Consider the following 22,844-nt stretch of genomic DNA (forward strand, 5'->3'; position numbering starts at 1 on the left):
TATCTGACTGCTTGGTTGGTCACAAAGCTACCTCATGTCCACTTTTTAAAAAAAAATATTTTATTGAGCTATGTTTATTTGACAATATTGGTAAATTTAAGGTGTGCTATATATTGATTTGATATATTTATATTGCAGTATGGTTCCCACTCTAGTGTTAGGTAACACTTCTATTTTGTCACATAATTATCATTTCTCCTACTGTTGGGAACAGTACCATTCCTTGAGTACTCTGTCTACTGAATGGATTGTAGGGGATTTAAAGTTTACTCATTCTGACACAGTGATGAGGAAATATAATTTTTTCTCTTGTCTCTAATTGAACTCAATAGCTTACCAACAACCTTACCCTATAACAGCAAAAGAGAAATTATCTCAAGCATTCATGATAACTTCTTCCCCTATAGTTTAAAACTTAGTCCCTTCCAAGTACTTTAAGATTCTGTGGGTAAAATCCTAGTGTTTCAGCATTTAAATTTAATTCAAAATTTGAATTTCCTATCAGGACTATTCTTAACTCCAAGGTACTTATCCTTTTCTTCTTCCCAGTATTATATTTAAATGTAGGAGTAAATTTGCTCAACATCATGGTTATTGGGTTTTTGTTTGTGGTTTTTTTTTTTTTTTGAGAGATAGAGAGCAAGCATGAGAGGAGGGTGGGGAGAGGGGGAGAGGGAGAGGGAGAGAGAGAATCTTAAGCAGACTCCACACCCAGTGCAGAGCCCCACTTGGGGTTTGATCTGCCAACCCTGAGATCATGACCTGAGTCTAAATCAAGAGTTGGACACTTAACTGACTGAACCACCCAGGCACCCCCATGGTTGTTCTTATAGTTGACAGCAAGATACCCTTTCATACAAGTCCTTCCTGGTTCCTGAGGTACCTCATTCCCTTGGTAAGTGTCAGTTTCTGTGACCTCTCCATCAGTAAACAGTATCAGTTCTTCCAGGCTTTGAGTCACCATCTGTCACTTGTTACTGAAATCCATCATCCCTGCCCTACATAGCCTCTGGTTTTGAGATCTGCAAAGCCCCTTTTCCTGTACTCCTGGTCTTTCATTCCATATGTTCTTTTGGCCTCTCAGCTGTTTCGGAATTTTCAGTCTCCTGGAGTATATATATATGCATGTCAGAAGGTGGGAGCCCTCTCAGGCCTTCTCTCTGCTTAAGCCCCCTTGCTGCCTTGTCTCCTCCTCCATAGTCATCTTGCATTGTTACCAAATACTCTTCTAAGCATATGAAAATCCATATGAAAATGGAAAACACATCTCTCATTTTTCCCCCTTGCACACCACTAAAGCTATCATATTTTTCTTGTCCAGCCACCCCTCACCAACCTGAAACACAAGTTGTGTGTGTGTTGGGTATGGGGGGAGTGGACTGGGTCCTTTCTGAGGGATCCTGGCTCTAACATTTTTATATTTCAATAGCCTTATTGAGATATAATTTAAATACTATGAAATAAATACTTTTAAAGCATACAATTCAGTGGGTTTTAGTGAGCAAACAGATTTGTGCAACCAGGACTACAATTTTAGAACATTTTCCATAACTCAGAAAGGAACTCCATACCCAGTAGTGGTTACTCCCCACTCTCTTCTGCCCACATCCCTGGCAACCAATAGTCTACTTTCTGTGTCTATAGATTTGCCTGTTTTGGCCATTTCATGAAATGGGAATCATACAGCATGAGGCTTCTTGTGTCTGGCACCCTTAACTTAGCCATGTTGTAGCATGTATCAATACCTCATTTCTTTTTATGGCTGAACAGTATTACATTGTATGGATATACTTCATTTTGTTTATTCATTCCTCTGTTGATGGACATTTGAATTGTTTCCACTATTGGTGCTCAGATATCTGTTTGCGTTCCTGCTTGCAATTTTTTTTTGTATATACCCAAAGTAGAATTGCTAAATCAGATATTAATTCTATGTTTAATTCTTTGAGAAACTGCCATACTGTTTTCCATAGCAGCTACATTGTTTCACATTCACATCAGCAATACACAAGAGTTCCAATTTCTCCACATCCTTTTTTTAAAATAATTTTTCTTTTTTTTTAAAATAATAGTCATCCTAATGGGTGTAAATTGGTATCTTATTGTGGTTTTAGCTTGAATTGTCCTAATCGCTAATGAAGTTGAGCATCTTTTTATGAGGATATTATTGGCCATTTGTATGTCTTCCGAAATGTCTATTCAGATCCTTTACCCATTTTTAAATTGGGTTGTTGTCTTTTATTACCGAGTTGTATACAGTCTTTATATATTCTAAATACATGTCCCTTATCAGATGTATGTTCTGCCAATGTTTTCTCCCATTTTATGGTTTGTCTTCTTTTCTTCATACAATTTGAGGTACAAAAATTTAAATTTTGATGAAGTCTAGTGATGTATTTTATCTTTTGTTGCTTGTGTTTTTGTGGAATAGCTAACCTGAGGTCCCAAAGATTTACTCCAATATTTTTTTCTAAGAATTTTATGTTTTTAGTTCTTACGTGGATGTCAGTGATCCATTTTGAGTTGATTTTTATGTTTATTATGAGGAAAGGCTCCAACTTCATTTTTTTCAATGTGAATATTCAGTTGTCCCAGCACCATTTTTTTCAAAAAACTTCCCCATTGAACTGTTTTTGGTAAACTTGTCAAAAAACAATGGACTGCAAATGTGTGGGTTTATTTCTGAGTCTCAGTTTTATTTCTTTGATCTGTATGTCTAGCTTTGTGTCAGTACCACACTGACTTAACTACCATAGTTTTGTATTAAGTCTTGAAATTTAGAAATATGAGTGCTCCAAGTTTATTATTCTTTTCCAAGATTGTTTTTATTATTCTGGGTCCCTGCATTTCCTTATGAATTTTAGGATAAATATGCCAATTTCTGCAAATAAGCCACCTGGGATTTTGACTAGCATTGTGTTGAGTCTGTAGGTCAGTTTTGGAAATATTGCTATTAAATATCACTATTTAATAAAATATCACTATTTTAAATCTTCTGACCCATGAACATGTGGTGTCTTTATATCTATTTATATCTGTAATTTCCTTCAATGGTATTTTATAATTTTCAGATAATAGGTTTTATACTACTTGTGTTCAATTAATTCCTAAGTATTTTTTCTTTTTAGTGCTATTGTAAATACAATTGTTTTCCTTTTTTAAGATTTTATTTATTTCTTTATTTTAGAGAGAGAGCAAGAACGTGAGCAGGGCAGAGGGGGGAGGGTGTGGCACAAAGGGAGACTCCACGCTAAGCACAGAGCCCTACATGAGGCTCAGTCTCATAACCCTGAAATCATGACCTGAGCTGAAACCAAGAGTTGAACACTTAACCAACTGAGCCACTCAGGTGCACCTGAAATTGTTTTCTTGATTCTGTTTGCAGATAATTCATTGTTAGGGTATAGAAATACAGTTGATTTTTGTGTATTGATCTTGTGTTCTGCAACCTTACTGAACTTGTTTTATTAGCCCCAATACCTTTTTTATGGCCTTTTACTTATTTTCTTGCCTAATATCTGCTCATTCGTTTATGATTCTAATAATATGAGTATTTCCTCATTTTTGTAGCCAGTCTTGCCAAAAATGCTTGTCAATTTTGTTGGGTTTTTCAAAGAACCAATTTTAATTTATCTTTATCTACTATTGTTCAATCTTTTAATTAAATTATATATACTCTAATTTTTATTATTTCCTTCTTTCAGCTTGATATGGGTTAATTTTCTCTTCTCAATGTCTTAACATGAAAGGTTAGATTAAGTCATGTGATTTTAGATCTTTTTTTTCTTTTTTAATAAATAAAGGCATTAATATCAATAAAATTTCCTCTAAGTATTCTTTAGGGGCGTGTCATATTTTTGATGAGTTGTGTTTGCATTTTCACATTCATCTAAAAGTATTTTATAATTTCACTTGTGATTTGTACAGGGAGGACCCATTGGTTATTTAGGCATGTGTTCTTTTTATTTCCACATATTTATGAATTTCCCCAATTCCTTTGTTACTGATTTTTCATTTCATTTTGTTGTAGTTGAAGAGCATACTTTGTATGATTTAAATTCCCTTAAATTTATTCGTACTTATTTTATGGACTATTATATGATCTATCCTGGAAAATATTCAATGTATAGTTGAGAAGACTATGTATTCTTCTGTCACTGAGTAGAATGTTATATAGATGTTTGTTAGGTCTAGTTGGTTTATAGGGTTTTTTTAAGTCTTATATTTCTTTGCTGATCCTTGCTGATAGAACAATGGATAGTTGTTCTATCTGATATTGAAAGTGAGGTATTAAAGTTCCAGTTATTATTGTTGAATTGTCTGTTTCCCCATTTAAATATGTTAGTTTTATGAATCATGTATTTTGAATTTCTACTGTTATGTGCCTATGAGTCTGTTATATCTTAGTGGTAGATTAATCATTTTATCTTTATAAAATGTCTTTGTCTTTAGTAATATATTTGTCTTAAATTTTATTTTGTATGAAATTAGCATAACCACTCCAGCCCTCTTTTGGTTACCATTTGCATGAAATATCTTTTTTCATCCTTTTTCTTTCAATCTATTAGTGTCTTTGAATCTAAAGTATGTATCTTGCATGCAGCATACAGTTGGATCATGTTTTTTTTTCTCCATTCTACCAATCCCTGCTTCTTTATTTTGTTTTATTTTTTTTAAGATTTTATTTATTTAATAGAGAGAGATAGTGATAGAGAGAGAGCACAAGCAGAAGGGATGGCAGGCAGAGGGAGAGGGAGAAGCAAGCTCCCTGCCCAGCAGGGAGCCTGAAGTGAGACTTGATCCCAGGATCCTGGGATCATGACCTGAGCCAAAGGCAAACACTTAACCAACTGAGTCACCCAGGCCCCGCCCCCCACCACTTCTTTATTGCAGAATTTAATTCATTCACATTTAATGCAATTACTGATAAGTTAGTATTTACAACTGCTTTTTTTGTTGGGTTTTTTTATATGTCATCTTTTTTGTTTCTGAAATCATTTATTACTGCCTCCTTTTGTGTTATTTTCTAGTGTACCATTTTATTTTATTTTTTTTACTTTTTTTAAGATTTTATTTATTTGACAGAGAAAGACACAGCAAGAGAGGGAACACAAGCAGGTGGAGTGGGAGAGGGAGAAGCAGGCTTCCCATGGAGCAGGGAGCCCGATGCGGGGCTTGATCCCAGGACCCTGGGATCCTGACCTGAGCAGAAGGCAGACGCCTAACAACTGAGCAACACAGGCGCCCCTCAAATGTACCATTTTAAATCCCTTGCCATTTATTTTCATATATATTTTTTAGTTATTTTCTTAGTAGTTGGCCTGGGATATACTGTTAACATCACAATGTATAATAATCTTGTTTGGATTAATGTCAAGTTAGTTTCTATAGTATATAAAAACTATGTTCTTATATAGTTCCATTTCTTCTCTTTAGGTTATCATCACAAATTATATCTTTATATATATGTGGCCATCAGCATAGATTTGCAATTATTGCTTTATACATTCATCTTTTAAATCAGATAGAAAAAAAAGAGGTTACAAACAAACAAAACACCCTATATTTTCTTTTATATTTACTTATGGGAATATACCTTTACCGGTGCTCTTTATTTCTTCATGTGGATTTTAGTTACTGACTAGTATCCTTTTATCTCAAATTCAAGGATTCTCATTAGTATCTGATGCAGGGCTTGTCTAAAAGCAATGAACTCTCTTAGGTTTTTTTAGTCTTAAAATGTCTTACTTTATCATTCATTTTTGAAGGATAGTTTTAGCAGATGTAGAATTGTTTCTGGGCATTTTTTTCATTCAGGACTTTGCATATGTCATCCTACTGCTTACTGGCCTCCATTGTTTCTCATAAGAAATCAGCAGTCAATCCTATTGTGGATCCTTTGTACATGATGAGTCACTTCCTGCTGCTTTTAAGATTCTGTCCTTTTCTTTGGGTTTCAGTAGTTTGATTATAGAGTGTCTAGATGTTGGTCTTTTTTAATTTATCATATTTAGAATTTGTAAGCTTCTTGGTTGTGTAGATTAATGTTTTTCATCCAATTTGAGAAGTTTTTGAACATTATTTCCTCAAATATTCCTTCTGCCCTTTCTCTCTCTCTTCTTCTGCAACTCCCATTAAGTGGATGTTGGTATTTTTATATGGCATCCCAGAGGATCTCTCAGATTCTGTTCACTTTTCTTTCTTTACTTTTGATTCTGTCACTCAGACTGGGTAATCTCCACCTATCTTTGAGTTGGCTGATTCTTTTTTCAGCATCCTGAAACTTGATCTCAAATTGCACTAATTTTTTGTTTCAGTTATTACACTTTTCAACTCCAGGATTCCTATTTTTTTTAATAACTCTAACTTTTTTTTATTTTTTAATTTTTTAAATATTTCGTTTATTTATTTGAAAGAGAGCGAGAGACAGAGAGTACAAGCTGGGGCGGGGGGTGCAGCAGAGGGAAAGGAAGAAACAGACTCCCTGCTGAGCAGGGAGCCCAATGTGGGGCTCAATCCCAGGACCCCAAGATCATGACCTGAGCCAAAGGTAGAGGCTTAACTGACTGAGCCACCCAGGTACCCCTAATAACTGCAATTCTTTATTGGTATTCTCTGTTTTGTGAGACATCATCCTTATATTCCTTTAGTTCTTTAACTATAATTTGCCTTAGTTCTCTGAACATACTTAAAATAACTTTTAATAGATTTAAAGTCTTTGACTAGTAAAAGCAATGTCTGGGCTTCCTCAGGACAGTATCTATTGATGGCTTTTCATCCTATGTATGGATAATATTTTCCTGTTTCTTTCCATGTCTCATAACTTTTTGTTGAAAATTAGACATTACAAATATAAATGTGGTAATTATGGAAATCAGATTTCACCCACCTTATTCCCCAGTGTTTTTTGTTGTTACTAATTGTTGTAGTTGTCATTATTTTCGTGACTTTTATGAGCTATATAATATCTGCATCTTTGTCATTTGTAGCCATTGAATTCTCTATTGTGTTAGTTTAGTGGCCATCTAATAATTGGACAGAAATCTTGTTAAATACCTGCAACCAATAAATCTCCCAGTATTTGTCAAGTGATTTTGTTTTTTTGAGGCATGCCTTCAATATTCAGCTAGGAAGTTGACAACTCTGCTTTAGCCTTCATTTCCTCCTTACACAGAACATAAAAGTCAGTTAGAGGTGAGAACGTAGGGCCTTCTCAGCATGCACACATCTATACATAGTCCTGGAGTCCTGGGCATGTGCGTTGTTGTTTACATTTTCAGAACTGTTTCAGAGTTTTTTAAAGTGCCTATGGACAACTCGTTCTTCAATTTTCCCTTTAAACTTTTATTTGGTCTATTGTTTGCCCTATCTTTTATCCATTGCCTCAGGTAGCTGTGATACCAAAACCTGCTACAGCTTACTGGGTAGAGGATTTTAGAACTAGGTAAGTTCAAATAAAGTTGAAAAAGACAAGCCATTCAAGTAGGATCATCCAGGGAACTACCACACAAGTCAAATAATGACTCCTCTTTGAAAATAAGGCTTTGAAAGAAATGCAGTTCTGCTCTACTCCCTCTGGCACCAAGATATATGGCACTATTTTTCAAGGATACTAATTAGCTGGGGAGTTGGAGATGGTACTAATATAAGTTAAAACACCACAAATATTGCTGTTTTTACTGAGATATATTCATTTTTCTGGACTAATTGTTCTTGGGTCAGTGCTGGTTAGTTTTCAGAATTCTGAAAAAATTCATTCTGACCATTTTTGTCAGTTTATTCTTTGTTTTTATGGAGGGGCAAACTTTTGAAGTCTTTATCATTTTTTGTGTGTGTGTGTGGCTCAGTTTCATTTTTGAGAGATAGTTTTACTGGGTATAGAATTTTTGGTTGATAGTTTATTTCAACACTTTGAGTATATCATCCCATTACCTTCTAGCCTTCATTCTTTCTGATGAGAAGTCATCTGTTAATCTATCTCACTGGGTTTCACTTGTAAATCAAGTTGTGTCTGTCTCTTGCTGCTTTCAAGATTTTCTTCTTGTCTTTGACTTTCAGCATTGTTCTTATGATATGTCTGTGTCTGGATATCTTTGTGTTTATCCTATTTGGAATTCACTGATATCTTTGGATGTGTAATGTAATAGACTAAGTAATGGCCACCAAAGATAGCTATACCCTAACCCCTGGAACCCTGTGAATGTTATTTTCATATGGCAAAAGGAACTTTGCAGATGGGATTAAATCAAGGATCTTGAGATGGGCAGATTATCCTGGATTATCTATGTGGAATCTAAATGTAATTATAAAGGTTTTTATGGAAGGGAGGCAGAAGGAAGAGATTCAACTATGTAAAGAAGAGAAAAGGGCTTGTGGTTGAAGCAGATGGAAGCTGATTCAGAGAGAGAAAATGTTATGCCATTGTCTTTGAAGATGGAAGAAAGGGCCACAGGGCAAGGAATATAGGGAGACTCTAGTAGATGGAAAAGGCAAGGAGATGGATTATCCCCTAGAATCCCTGAAAGGAATTTAATGACCTGATTTTAGCCCAGGGGAAATTACTTCAGACTTCTGAACTCCAGAACTGTAAGAGAATAAAGGAATGTTGTTTTAAGCCAACATTTTGTGGTAATTTGTTACAGCATTCATAGGAAAATAATACAGACATACCCCATTTTGTTGTGCTTTACTTTATTGCACTTTGCAGGTATTGCATTTTTTACAAATTGAAGTTTTGTGGCAACACTTCATGAAGCAAGTCTGTTGGCACCATTTTTCCAACAGCATTTGCTCACTTCATGTTTCTCTGTCACATTTTGGAAATCTCACAATATTTCAAACTTTAGTATTATTAGTATTATTATGTTTGTTATGATGATCTGTGATCAGTGATCTTTAATGTTACTATTGTAATTGTTTTGGGTGTCATGGACCATGCCCATATAACACATATAACTTAATTGATAAGTATGGTATGTGTTCTGACTGCTCCACTGACCAGCTACTCTACTCCTTCTCCTTAGGCCTTATTCCCAGAGACACAATATTAAAATTAGAAAAAATTAATAACCTTAAATGGCTTCTATGTGTTCAAGTAAAAGGAAGAGTCAGTTGATGCAGGAAAGTTCATTGTTTTATTTTAAGAAATTGCTACAGATACCCCAACCTTCAGCAACTACCACTCTGATCAGTCAGCAGCCATCAGCATCAAGGCAAGCCCCTTCATCAGCAAAAACATTGTGATTCACTGTAAGCTCACATGATGAGTAGCATTATTTAGCAATAAAGTATTTTTTTAATTAAGTACTTTTTTAAAACATAATGCTATTGTACACTTAGACCATAGTATAGCATAGATATAACTTATATATGCACTAGGAAACCAAAAAATTCATTGACTTGCTTTACTGTGATATCTACTTTCTTAAAGTGGTCTGGAACCAAACCCACAATACTTCTGAGGTATGCCCATATATATAGATTAATATTTTTCATCAAATTTGAGAAGATTTAATTCATTATTTATTTGAGTATTTTTTTCTCCTCCATCTCTCTTCCCTCTAATTGGTCCTATCTTTACATGTATATAGTACACTTAATGGGGATCCACATATTTCTGGAATTATTTTTCTTCCTTCTCTGAACTCTCTGTCTCTCTGTCTGTCTGTCTCTCTCTCTTTTGCTCTTGCTCTTTTGGATTGCAGTCTCTGTCTGTCCTATATTTGCTGATTTTTTTCTTCTGGCAATTCAAATCTATTGCTGGGCCCTGCATTAGTTTCCAATTGCTACTGTAACAAATTACCACACATTTAGTGGCTTTGTGATAAATTAACATTATTTTGTCATTCAAGTCTAAAATGGGTCTACCCGGCAGGGATCCTTATGGAAGTTCTAAGCAAGAATCCATGGCCTTGCTTACTCAGATTGTAGAGGTTGTCTGTACTCCTTGGCTCATGGCCCCCTTCTGTCTTTAAAGCCAGATCTGGTCAGATCTTTCTCATATCTCATCACTCAGACTCTGCTTCCATCATCACGTTACCTTCTCTGACTCTGGATCTTCTGCTTCCCTATTCCACATTGAAAGAACTCCTGTGATTACATTGAGCCACCTGGTTAATCCGGGAAAATCTTTCAAGGTGAGCTGATTAGCGCCTTTTCATTTGCAACCTTGAATCCCCCTCACCATATATAACATGACATACAGGTTCTAGGGATTAGGACATGGACATCTTTGGGGGAGAGTGTATTTTGTGCCTATCATAAGCCCCTTGATTTATTTCCTGGACCTGTCATAACAAATTACCCTAAACTGGGTAGCTTCAAACAACAGATATTCTGTTCCAGTTCTGAGGCAAAAGTCTGAAGTCAAGGTTTCAGCAGGGCCACACTCCTTCTGGAGGCTCTCAGGAGAATCCTTCCTTGCCTCTTCCAGCTCTAGAGGCTGCTGGTGGCCCTTGCCTGTGCTGGCATCACTGAAGCCTGCCTCTGTCTTCATATGGCCCTCTTTCCTATGTCTCTCCTCTGTGTTCTCTTCTTCTTTTAAGGACACCAGTTTTGGATTTAGAACTCATCCAAAATCCAGGATGATTTCATCTTGAGATTCCTAACTAATTACATCTGCAGAGATGTCATTTCCATTTAAGGTCACTGTAGTATGCAGCTTGGGTGGCCAAAACAAAATACCATGGACTGGGATGGCTTAATCAAGAGGAATTTATTTTCTCACAGTTTTGGAGGCTGGAAGTCCAAGATCAAGGTACCAGCCAACTCAGTTCCTGGAGAGAGGTCTGTTCCTGGATTATAGATGGCCACCTTCCCCCCAGTGTCCTCATATGGCAGAGAGAAGCTCTGGTCTCATTTCCTCTTCTTATAAGGACACTAATCCTATCAGATCAGGGACCTCATTTGGCCTCCATTACTGCTGTAAAGGCTCCATCTCCATACACAGTCACACTGCGAGTTAGGGCTTCAACATGTGAATTTGGGAAGGACACAGTTCAGCTCATGGCAGTCACATTCTGAGGTTACAAGGAGACATGTGAATTTGAGGGACACACTCAGTCCATTAACCCCTCTTCAATTAGTGTACTTTTCAAGTATAGAATTTCCATTGGGTTCTTTTTTTATAATTTCTATCTGTTTATTATTGTCTCTTTGAAAAGACATTGTCATCATGCCTTTCTTTATTTCTTGAATCATGGTTTTTAAAATTCTTTGAACACATTTATAATAGCTGCTCTGAAGAGTTTGTCTGCTAAGTGTGACATCTGGACCCTTGCACAGACCATTTCTATTGTCTGTTTTTTTTTTTTTTTTTTTTTTTACCCCTGTGTATGGTTCATGTTTTCCTGTTTCTTTACATATCTCATAATTTTGCTGGTCTTGTTGAAAACTAGACTTTTAGATAATATATTGTAGCAACTCTGGACACCAGGGCTTGTTGTCATTGCTTGTTTAATTAATGAATTAACAATTGGGATTGACTATTTCATTGAAATCTATTCCCCTGGCAGCATTAAGGCTCTGATATTGCTCATCAGAGTGCAGCCTTGAGCTGGCACATGGTCACCTGGGAATGATGGTGGTTTTAATAGGGCTCTTTGTATTGTCTCCTTTCCTGATCTCTCTGTTCATCTCTCTGTCTCTGTTGGTATTACACCCAGCTCTTGGGGTGCACTACTGGCTGCTGCTGACTCTATTATTCTTGACAATAACCTCAGGCATATATTGTTCTAAGGTATTATTCAATTAAATGCGGGTCCCATTGCAGGACTAGTTTGGGGGGCCTGTCTTTGAGGTCCTTTCTGACCCAAAGAGAACATTTATTAGCTGTCTCTTTTCCTGTCTCACTGTAGTAAACTCTGGCCTATGGTTTACCTTATTGCTCTCATGGAGCTACCAATCTCAACCTAATTGTTTGCCACCAAAATCACCATTGTTTTCAAGAGCACCTTTGGGCTTGAACTTTTCCACACTGTTCCAAATAAAACCAACTCCCTTGGGAAGAGCTTCAGCACCTGCTGTTCTAATGGCTTGCCTCTCCCTGTGGGCAGAATGTCTGAGCCACTGCTCCAGAGCTGGAGGCCAGGACAGTGACCCACTTCTCTCAAGGTTACACATTTGCTTTTTGAGCAGGGCACTGGGCAGTGGCAGTAGCCTCTGGTGTTCTTGGTTTGATTCTCTTACTGTAGAAATTCTGCCTTAGGTGTGATCTATGATGAGGGTAACCTGAAATCCCTATTGTCCGTAGGGTTGCCACTGAATGCTTAAGTCTGAAGATTGTGAATTAAATGGGCATCTGAAGATTATGAATTAAATGGACTTCAAGACCCTATTTTGGATTCGGAAGCTAAACATTGATTCTTTTTGTGTTCTATGACCTATGAATCTTTCTTGAGGCAAGGGATGAGACTGGCTAAATAACATAAATATCCCATTAAAAAAAGGAGTGAAGAAAGAAAAAATAATACATTAAAAGTATCATCTCACTACATGTATCTTTATAATATATGAAACTTTAGCATGGTTTCACATAGTAGATGTATTCCTGTAAACACAGTATACAAGTCAAACTTTTGCAAGCTCAGTATACATACTCATATGCATGCACTTCTCTCAGTCATTTTGCAAAACAAAAAATGTTTTATAAAAATTAATCACCCCCCTTAAAATCAGCTTTTAAGTGATTTTACTATTTTTTATTTTACTTTTATTTACTTTTATTTTATTTTTTGAGAGCAAGAAAGAGAGAGTGCACAAGCAGGGTGGGGAGGGGCAAAGGGAGATGGAGAGAGAGAATCTTAAGCAGGCTCCATGCTGTGTGGAGCTTGATCTCAGGACCCTGAGACAAAATCAAGAGTTGGACGTTTAACCAACTGAGCCACCCAGGCACCCTTATTATATATATTTTAAAGCAGGAAGTTGCTCTAGTAAAAAGAGGAAAAGATTTTTGCATAAACAGAAAGGCTCTGCCATATTTGTACATATGCCAAATTTTATCCACCTCTGTAACATGCATTTAATAGTATCTAGGGAATAAATTAGTAAGATTTTCAACCTATAATCAAATGTTTGAGCTTCCCTGTAGTGATCACAATTCTCAGAATCTTTGATTCTTCTCTTAATAGGATCGTTTCTTCTTCCTGCCTGGCACTGATCCTTAGTCACCACCCCTGCCACGTCTATCCCCTGTGTCCAGGAGAACTCTTATCAGATAATCTGGTACCCAGATGCTGATATAGTGGGTGGAGTCAGCTGTTCTTGACTTCAGTTTGCCAGACGATGGCAGCAGAGTACCATGAAACGTTCACGGGTCTGGGCTAGGGAGTGGCCTTGTGTAGGAATTTGGAGGGAGCTCTAGTCAAAATGTGCTGAAGAGGACATCACTGTAGAAAGGGGCTCTTTGACCTTATAGGTTTAAAACTCATAATAATATATGGAAATTCCCCCAGCGAATTAACTTTCAAAAGGACTTAAGAACCTAGAGTGAAGGGAGTGAAGAAAGATAGCAAAATAGAAAAATTTTCTATCTTTGGATTAGTAGAAATTTCAGGTTGAATATTTCATGTTTCAGAGCCCGATGCAGAGTATCCCCAGTCCACTCTTTTCTAATAACCATTTCTTTCTTGAGCTAATTGAGTTTGCTGAGACCCACCAATTTCTTCCTCCTACTATGCTAATTGAGAGTTCAGAAGACTTGAATGCTGACAACAACTGTGCCACTGATTCACTGTGGTTAAGGGAAGACATGCTACTTTTTGGGGTCTCAGTGTTGTCGTTATTTCCAAACTGGGCAGTTCTTGTCATCTCAATGGCCCTTTTCAATTCTGATGTTCAGTGATTTATAATCCCTCTTGCCTTTGATTACTTGCACTTTTCTAAGCTGAAACCACACCAGCATTTCTCCACTTAAATTCATAATCTTAACATTTTGGAGAGGCAGCGTAGTGTGGTAGTGAAGAGTATGGATTCTGCATTGGTCACCTCTTAGCTGTGTGGCTTTAAGCAAATTTTTCAAACTCTCATTGTGCTTCAGATTACTGTAAAATGCTGATAATAATATCACATATCTCAGAAGATTAAATGAGAATGTTAGCACATAAAGAGTATACAAATTGAGCATATTAATATAAAAAGCATTAAGACCAGTACCTGGAAAATAGTAAGTATATGTATGTTAATTATCATATTACCCGTGGGAACATAAGCTCAAAAAGAATCTCATTATTTCTTTTCTCATCAATGAAATGCAGATGAAATAAGAATTGGCAGAGAAGTCCTAGTGAATTATCCTTATTTTAACCCATTCCCTGATGTTTTGGGGTTCAGAGCAGGAAGACTAGCAGGGCTAGCCTTCAGATCAGGAGGAGTAGTTATCTTTCTGTTTTTCTGCTTACTATAGCTGGATAAATTATTGGGCAGGAACTTCTCCAGCCCTAACTATACAGTTCACTGCCTCCTATTTCACCACTGAAACTCTGATGCCTCAGGTTGTAGAGCTGTGGTCCTCAACCAGGACAAGGTGGAGCTTACAGGAAATTCTGTATGTACTGGGGTGGCATACAGATGGGCAATAGGAAAATGGTCCTGGGGAAAGTTGTGTCCAGATTTCCCTAAGCTCCACCCCCTGAGCACTGGTTTTAGAGTCCTCATTAAAGTGTTAATTTTTGCCCTGGAGTCACACCTAAAGGAGAGAAGAATTTTGAAAAGGAAATTGGAAAGAGGATGTGAAAGGAGTCAAGGACAGGAGGCAATGCTACGAATGGTTTGGATCCATGGTCCAAATTTAAATTTACCCCATTTCACAGTTCTCTTTAGGTTTGTCCCTGAGTCACCTTTTTCATTAATATCCAAGACAAATCGATCCCTTTAAGACAGGAGTCACCCCAGCCACTGTTTCCCAGGGAGGAGAACTCCAAACCCAGAAAGTTGAGATAGAAATTCCTTAATGAATCTACCAGCTGGTCTCCCTGGCTTGGCTTACCTGAGCAGCTCTGAAGTCCAGTCAGAGCTCTCTTCCTGTACCAGTGGCCTTAGGAGAGAGAATAGAAGGGGTTCTTAGATGACTCTTCTTTCTCTAAAGCAGGGTCAGGGACCACATGTCCACTGAATTTCAATAATAAGGAAAGCAACTTGATAACTACAAATACCTTGTATTCCTATATTAATGACAGTTGTTATTCTAATCCTATAATTGATGGCAGGGCTCCATTTTCTCCAGTCCTTGGTGTCCATCTCCACCTCAGCTGTGGCCCTCTGTATGTTTCATCCCAGTGATTATAATAGCTTCTGAGCTAGTTTCCTTTGATCTAGCTTCTTTTTATGCCAATCCGTGCCATCCTTCATGGCTATAATAATTTTCTTGGAAAAAAACTTCTGATTATGAATGGATGTATAAATAAAAAAATAAGCAGATGGTTGAATGCTATCCTTCCTTTTGCAAGACTAAGGCACTGGCTTGATATGTTGTCCTGCTTCTTCTTCATCTCCTAGAGTAGTGGTTCTTATCCAGAATATATGATATCACTTTTTAGGGGTGTCACAAGATTTCTTGAAGAAGATAGAAAGAGTTAGAATTACTACTATCCATATGGAAATCATATATATGAGGCATGTCTTCATATGTAGTCCTATCACATATGCCAAAGAGGAAAATGCTTGCCTGTAGCTTCCAAGGGTACCACTTCTTGAAGAAGAGAGAAACGTAATGAAAATATTGGCCTTTTTATAGGGACCTTTTTCTTTCAGTCATCCACAGATGTTAGATGCCATGTCCTTTTTGAAGTCTAATGTTTTATCTAGAAACCTTTGAAATATCTGTAGGGAGGTCATAGGAAGCCATGACAAGACATTAACAGTGTAGCTAGAGCATAAGGCAAAAATCCATTCTGTTCTTTTCCTGCCTAAAAATGAAAAAATACTTGCACACTGTCAGCTGTAGATAGATAAAAATATAACTAAATAAAATGATCAAACCACCTTAGAATGTAATCAGAGAAACTTCAGTTGCTTGTTAACTGCCTTGAGAGAGAGAACTTTGGCTTCTGATTTTGATGGTATTCTTTGCTTTCTCCTCAATTGTTTGAAGCAGCATAGAAACTGGGGGCAAGGGCAACAAAAGATGTTTCACGTTCTTTTTTTTTAAGATTTTATTTATTTATTTGAGAGAGAGAGAATGAGAGATAGAGAGCACAAGAGGGAAGAGGGTCAGAGGGAGAAGCAGACTCCCCGCTGAGCAGGGAAGCCAATGTGGGACTCGATCCCGGGACTCCAGGATCATGACCTGAGCTGAAGGCAGTCGCTCAACCAACTGAGCCACCCAGGCACCCCGATGTTGCACGTTCTTAACTGCCCTGTCTGCAACCTGCTGAAGAGAACACTTTGCAAAGGTCCTTAGGATTATAGAATTAGAGTTGGAAGGGACCAGGAGAGGTCACGGAGCCAGTTCACCTTTTGCCTTCAGGCAGTCCGCCCATGCCAGAGGTGCTGTCGGCCCTCATACAGGCTGCTCTTTCTGACCCCCACAAGCACATACTTCCATAACTATGAAAGCTTCCAAGATCATACAGATCTTTAATGTGTTTTTAGAAGAGATTTTCTTAAGAATGACACAAGGGAAGATTCAAAGCTTTAGCAAAAATGTTGAGTAGTTCACACCTAGCATTCGCCTCACCCACTTATCCCCTCCCACCTGTTTTTTAATACCTGGCAAATGTTGGCTGCCTAGTTAGGCTTTGAGAAAACAGAGACTTCCCGAAAGTTCCATTGTTCCTAAGCCAGTTTGGGCATGTTGCCTTTTGCATTCCATAGCTCAGCTTCTATCACATGTACTCAGCGGCTAGCTTTTAAAGACTGACAGTGGACACATCAGTCCTCACTCAATTTTCTTCAGATATTCTGTCCCTGAGCCATTTCCCCCAGGGCAAAAGATAACCAGGAAATAAGGAAATGCCAGTCAACCTGAAAAACCCCATCAAGCCTCCATATATAAGTGAAGGCATCTGAGGGTTACAGGTAGGGAACAATCTTATCCCAAACCTGGCTCTTAGAACACCCATGCGATGCAGTTACTGCTGATGTACATTGACAAATCACACATCCAAAGGAGGTCTCTCTTCTTCCAGAAGTGTGTTTTCACTCAGTTGATATTTTCCATGGATTAGAATGGGTCAGAAAGCATTACATCAAAAGAAGAGGGAAACCAAGATGTTTGTGTGGCTCTTTCTGCCGGCCATTGTCTAAAACCTGGTGATGTGTGGGTTTAAAGGTTTGTTCCACATGAACAAAAAGTAGTCTTAGTCTTAGTACACAGATGATTCTTAAATTGACACAGGAAGAAAAGGCCATGTTTCTTTTCTCCACTTGGGTGGGCAAGGAAGAAGAATAACAGTGATGGCTATTCTTTGACTTTGTCCATCTCCTTGATAACTTCTTCTCAGACAGTTCTGCATCACTGAACACCCAGGAATCTGGTTCAGACAGGCCAATGATTCAGGGTCCTTGAAGAGTGAAAGAGAAGCATTTAACTTACAAGCATCCTTCAGAATGATAACTTCTTATCACAATACTAAGTGCCAGTTCTTATCGACCAATAATGACACCCTAGCCCAGTGTGTTGAAAGGATTCCTAGGTTGAATCTGGGTTCTGGAATAAGAATGGCATGATGGAATACCAACATATGAGTGCAGGAAGAAGTAACAGCTCATGTGTCAGTTTTTTTCCATCTCAGAGCAGCTTCATATTGCTCATTTAGTTATTAAATTTCAAACATTCTTGCATTTATCTTTATAGTCATCCTTTGAAGTCCCAGTATTATCCCCATTTTGCAGATGAGAAAATTATTTCCCTTTGTGTTATTTCCAGGTTTGGAAATTCACAAATGTTTTGAGACCTAGCCCATGTAAGGTCAAGAGTCTTCAAAAGTTAAAATTAATAATAAAGGAATCCTTTGAAGGAAAAAATAAAGTAAAAGGCAGTATCCATTGAGACTAAGTTGCAGCCTGAGTAGTATCTGCAGAAGGGGAGAAGGGGACTTGTATAGTGATCTCTTCTTGGAATCCAAACATGGCTGCAGACCCTGCCTATGGCAGGAAGGCTCCCTGGATGCTACACCTGTGTGAGACAGAGGGGTGATGTCTTAGGAAGGTACAGCAGCAACTCAGTAGGTGCTTATTTAAGCATCCATATGGTACTGAAATTCTCACAATGATTTTCCACCCACTAAGTCTGCAGAAGGAAATGAAAGAGATTTCTATAATCCATCCTCTTAGAATTAGTCTGTGGCTAAGGATCTCTATCCTCTCCCTAGCCAGGGTCCTAGAAATGTCTCAGTCAGTAGGGAGGGTTCAAAAATACCTTCCAGAAAGATATGCTGACTCATTTTAAGATTGCTGTGTTCTTGCAGGGACAACAGGGATGGTAAAGAAAAACAGCATGAAGGAATTCTCTGATTCTACGGTACATGACTGTATGATGTGGGGACAGCCAAGACTGATGAGCAATGTCAGCTTCACCACCAGGTAAGAGCCTCAGAGAACCCTGGTTCCCCGTGGGTTTCTGAGGATCAGTGGGCAAAAAAAAAATGTGACGTAAATGAGAATGTTGGCTTTATCAGCCCTTAGAGTGACCAGTGGAATTGTTCTTCACCAACATGAATTCATCTCTGCTTCTCCCAATGTCAGTAAGCTAAACAAACAGACCTCCTTGCAACATGGCTCAAAATACTTTATACCTGTGATAACCAAAGGTCATGTACCCAGTTTTCTCTCAGATCACCTTTCAGGCACTCTACACATGTAGGTTGGGATGAAATTTCAGTTATTCCCAATTTCTATTATTAATCCATCTCCTATTTCCAACAAACTGATGAGATTGCTTTTGTTTTTCAATCTGCAAAATGGGATCAACAAATGCCTCCTCCCTCACTCTCTTTTTCCTGCAGTACATTAAAATCTTGATTAACCAGAATGCAAAGTTGGAGGTGGAGGGTGATCTGTTCAGTTGATTTTAAATGGAGGGTCAATCTAAAAGTTCTATCACTTCAGAGTTTATTGTGCATAGCTTTGTAATATGTTGCCAGCATTTCAGTTTAGTGCCTATACTGTACCAGGAAAATTTTTAATGATTGTGATTATCTACAGGTAAATACTGTATTACCAGCAGAGAATAGACATTGTGCACTGACACTGTATAATGTGGGTGTGGGCTAGGGTTAGGGTTAAGTTCAAATGCTGACTCTAAACTGTGTGATCTTGGGCAAGTTGCTTTACTTCTAGGTGTCTCAGTTTTGCTACATTAAATGAGTATAATAGTCATGAATACTTTGTAGGTTTTTTGTAATGATTGAATTAGATTAGGTATTTAAAGTACTTTGTTTGATTCTTGGTCAATAGTAAGTCCTCATTAGATGTTCCTTATTATAATTAGTAGTAAGTGCAGAGCCTTCAAGGAGGTAGATTTTAAATAAATCCTTGATCTTTTTTTTAATAACTCATCTCTTTCTTTTAATATATGAAGAATCATGCTTCTGTGTAATTGGGGGTTCTATATAGATGGGCCTGGGTAACAGGCTCTATTGTACCACTCCTACAGGTGAGGCTGGCATCAGTGTCTGAGCCACCAAGGGTGCTACCTCTGTGTGTGTGCACTTTCCAGGAGGAATATAAAAGTCCTAGGAATTATAGCTTCTGCCCTTCCTTGCCTTCTATTCCAACATTTTATCAAACCGAGATAATCTGTGGAAAAGGATTAAGAACTGTGTGGAGGAAAGTGCTATGGTATTGCAGGAATTCACATTTTGTCTTACTCTTAATGAAAATAACTACTCACTATAATTGGGCTTTGCAATTTTTTTTCCTTTTAAAATGGTTGGTAAGTAGGTATCTATTGAGTATCTCCATGTGCTAAGCAGGCACTCTGCTATCAAATGCACTCTGCATTTGTAGATATAGAAATGGCATTTCAACCCCCATGCAATCTAGTTGAGTAAACAAAATGAATTCTTATAAAATAAGTCAGAAGCCAAATAAAGCAGCACCCCTTCGTGTGCTACATCGACGGTTCTGGCAGGAGGTCAGAGGAAGAAGAGGTCAATGAGGGATGGATGGATTGTTCCAGAAAGTTTTCTGTGACAGGTAGGATTAAAGGTAGAAGAGACTGGGCATCTCAGCTCCTTTGAAGGCTATGACATGGGCAAGGCATGGGGGAAACCTGGAGCCTTCCATGTACCAGCTAGTCTGAAGAGATGAGAATGTGTGTTCGAGTGTTGTGAGACATAACATCTCAAATTTCTCAAGAATACATTCTTGGCTATTGCTATTGTGCATGTGTGTATTTGTGTATATGTTATGTTTATGTTAATGCACAATTGTTACAAAAACATAATTCACAAAAAAAACATAATTCACATTTAAAAATTGTTTTTGAGAATATAAAGACAACATATAGGATAACACATGAAGTGCTCCAGCCATGCTTATTCTTTGATTTAGTCTTTTCCCATATCTTCTCTGTGATAATAGAAGAACGACAAGTAACGGATACCAAAAGCCACAGAAAATATTTAAATGTAAATGTAGCCATTCAGTTTCACAGACTTTTCCCTGTTCTTCTTTAGCACAGCTATAACAATGAAATAATGTATTGGATGTTTCCCATTGTCTTTAATCCCCCCATTGTCTATGATAAATAAGGAAATGGTCCAAAGAAGGCATCTAAAAGGAGGATTGATCTGGACAGCATGGTCCATCCACAGACTGGGCCTGTCAGCCCTTTATCTGGCTGGGGGTATTCCTGAATATGCTTTAAAAGCCCATAAAGAAGGTCAAAGATCATGAAAGTTAGCCATCCAGATCATCTTTAAAGATGATGCTGAAGTCATCTGTACCTCTTAATTGAAAAGCAAGATATGTTCACTTGAGCTACAGATTTTTTAAAAACTAATTAGAGTCATACTACCAGTTAGACAGTGTTGCACATTTGCGTATATATAGAAGCCATTTGTGGGTGCGTTTCTGTGATATTTCATCAATGGAGTTGGTTAGCTCAGTTGATTTAAGTACAGTGTTAATGGGATCAATGACATCCTGCTCCTACTTAGTGCTATAAGATAGGGTGTATTTTTGTTTTTGTTTATTTGTTTTGTTTTTACTTTTTGTTTTTTGCAGGGCAAAGATAACTCCAGTTAGCAAATTGACAAACATATGTCCTGAGTAACAACAATAAGTGGCAAAATAAACTTGATGGCTTAATAGAGACAAGTAGTCACTATCGGGGAAAAATGTAAAATGTGTGGTATGTGCTATTTGTGATCCATTTTTGGTGGGTTAATAGTATTACAATCACATACCCAAAACGGCATAGTATTATTTATAGTTTTGCTGACAACAGCTTGGTGCTTTTAAAGATGTAATCTTCAGGCCACCAGTGGGTTTTCCAGTAAGTTCCGAAACTATTATCTTCTATTCTTAGTACTTGAAGCAATATAGACAGCCCCAACTTATACAAAAGTTATAGTCCAATATTTCTTTGCATCCCTGGGGTCTTTCTCTTCACATAGAATAAGCAATGTTATAAATAGCAGTTAGGTTCTCAGACTAACACACAAAAGTCTACTTAATAGATGGTAGTTAATGTGTATTTGTTGAATAAATAAACAAACACTAGCTCTATTCACTTGAGTTCTGTGTTCTTAAATCAACAGATCATGTAATATGAGAGAGTGAAGATGAATAGTTCCTCTTCCTTTCCCTGGTGATCCAGTTAGACTTATGCAAAATTTTATGATAAATAAAAATGCATTTCAACTGCTCCTAGAGCTCCTCTGCCCTCATTTCCAATTTCTTTATTATGGCCATTCTACTTTGGATGAACTTTAGAGTGTCCTACCCATTTTACCATTCTACAGTTATTTACTTCTTCAGTAAAACAGATTTTAATTAGATATTTATAAATAAAAATTTAGATACAACTAGTTTCTATTATGTTGTGACTGAGTGGTAACACAATGACCACACGAAGCCATTCAGTATTTTTAAAAAGTAGGTGTTCATAAACTTAAGTATATATTGACAGATATCTAATCAAGTGAAGTAGAGGAAGGAGAAATTTCTAAGCAGTTTATGATAGATCTGGGTCAGGAGAGGAAACCATTTCCAGCAGAAAGATTTGTCTTCTTTGGGCATATCAGCCCTTCTCTAGAAATCTTCCCTCTGGATCTGTTTAATTCAACTGTTACAGGCTATATTGAAATCTAAATACTGTACTTTCCTCATAATTTCCCTTCCCACCATATCTTTACAAAACCTATGACTAAGATCATATGTAAATATGATATCAACTTCATCTTCATACTTGCCATGTTCTTTTAGAGACACCAGAGACCATGAGTGCCATTTTTTCTCTCTTTCTTAATGCCCAAGCCAGCCTTAGCTCTTTAAAGTTCAAGTGTACCACAGATACCAGTCACAAGCATTGTGCCTATAGCAGGCATGAACCCTGGATCACCATCCTCTTTAGGCTTTATGCTTCAGTTTCCTCTTCTGAAAAATAGAGATAATATTAGAACATAAATAATCAAGATAAAACAGGTTAAGTTCTTATGTAGAGCCTAACACACAGTCAAAATCGAGCAAGTGCAAAATGGTCCCTGCTGTTGTTCTGCTTCCCCATCCTCCTCCTCCACTATTTCCCTGGCTCTTAGATTTTCATGCTTTCACATTCAGAGGGAGAGGATCTGAAGTTTCAGACCTTCCAAAATTTCATTCACTGTCTACCACCCACCATCCATAGACCATCAGCTCAATGGAGCATATCATCAAGGTTTTCAGTGAAGATCTGTGGTACA

General features: G+C 37.5%; 1 protein-coding gene across 1 annotated transcript in view; it reads left to right on the top strand.

The window, feature by feature from the left end:
- The window catches only part of KCNU1 (potassium calcium-activated channel subfamily U member 1), a 154,993-nt gene that overhangs the window by 52,108 nt on the left and 80,041 nt on the right, over positions 1–22,844 (top strand). The window contains exon 19 of the mRNA XM_088021308.1: positions 18,405–18,519. Within this exon, the coding sequence (XP_087877434.1) occupies positions 18,405–18,519 (115 nt within the window). The remainder of the gene's footprint in view (positions 1–18,404; positions 18,520–22,844) is intronic.

Source organism: Eumetopias jubatus, unplaced genomic scaffold, assembly GCF_037043125.1.
Source record: "Eumetopias jubatus isolate StellerSeaLion01/CBP00866 unplaced genomic scaffold, mEumJub1_p1.0 scaffold_2, whole genome shotgun sequence".
Classification (NCBI taxonomy): domain Eukaryota; kingdom Metazoa; phylum Chordata; class Mammalia; order Carnivora; family Otariidae; genus Eumetopias; species Eumetopias jubatus.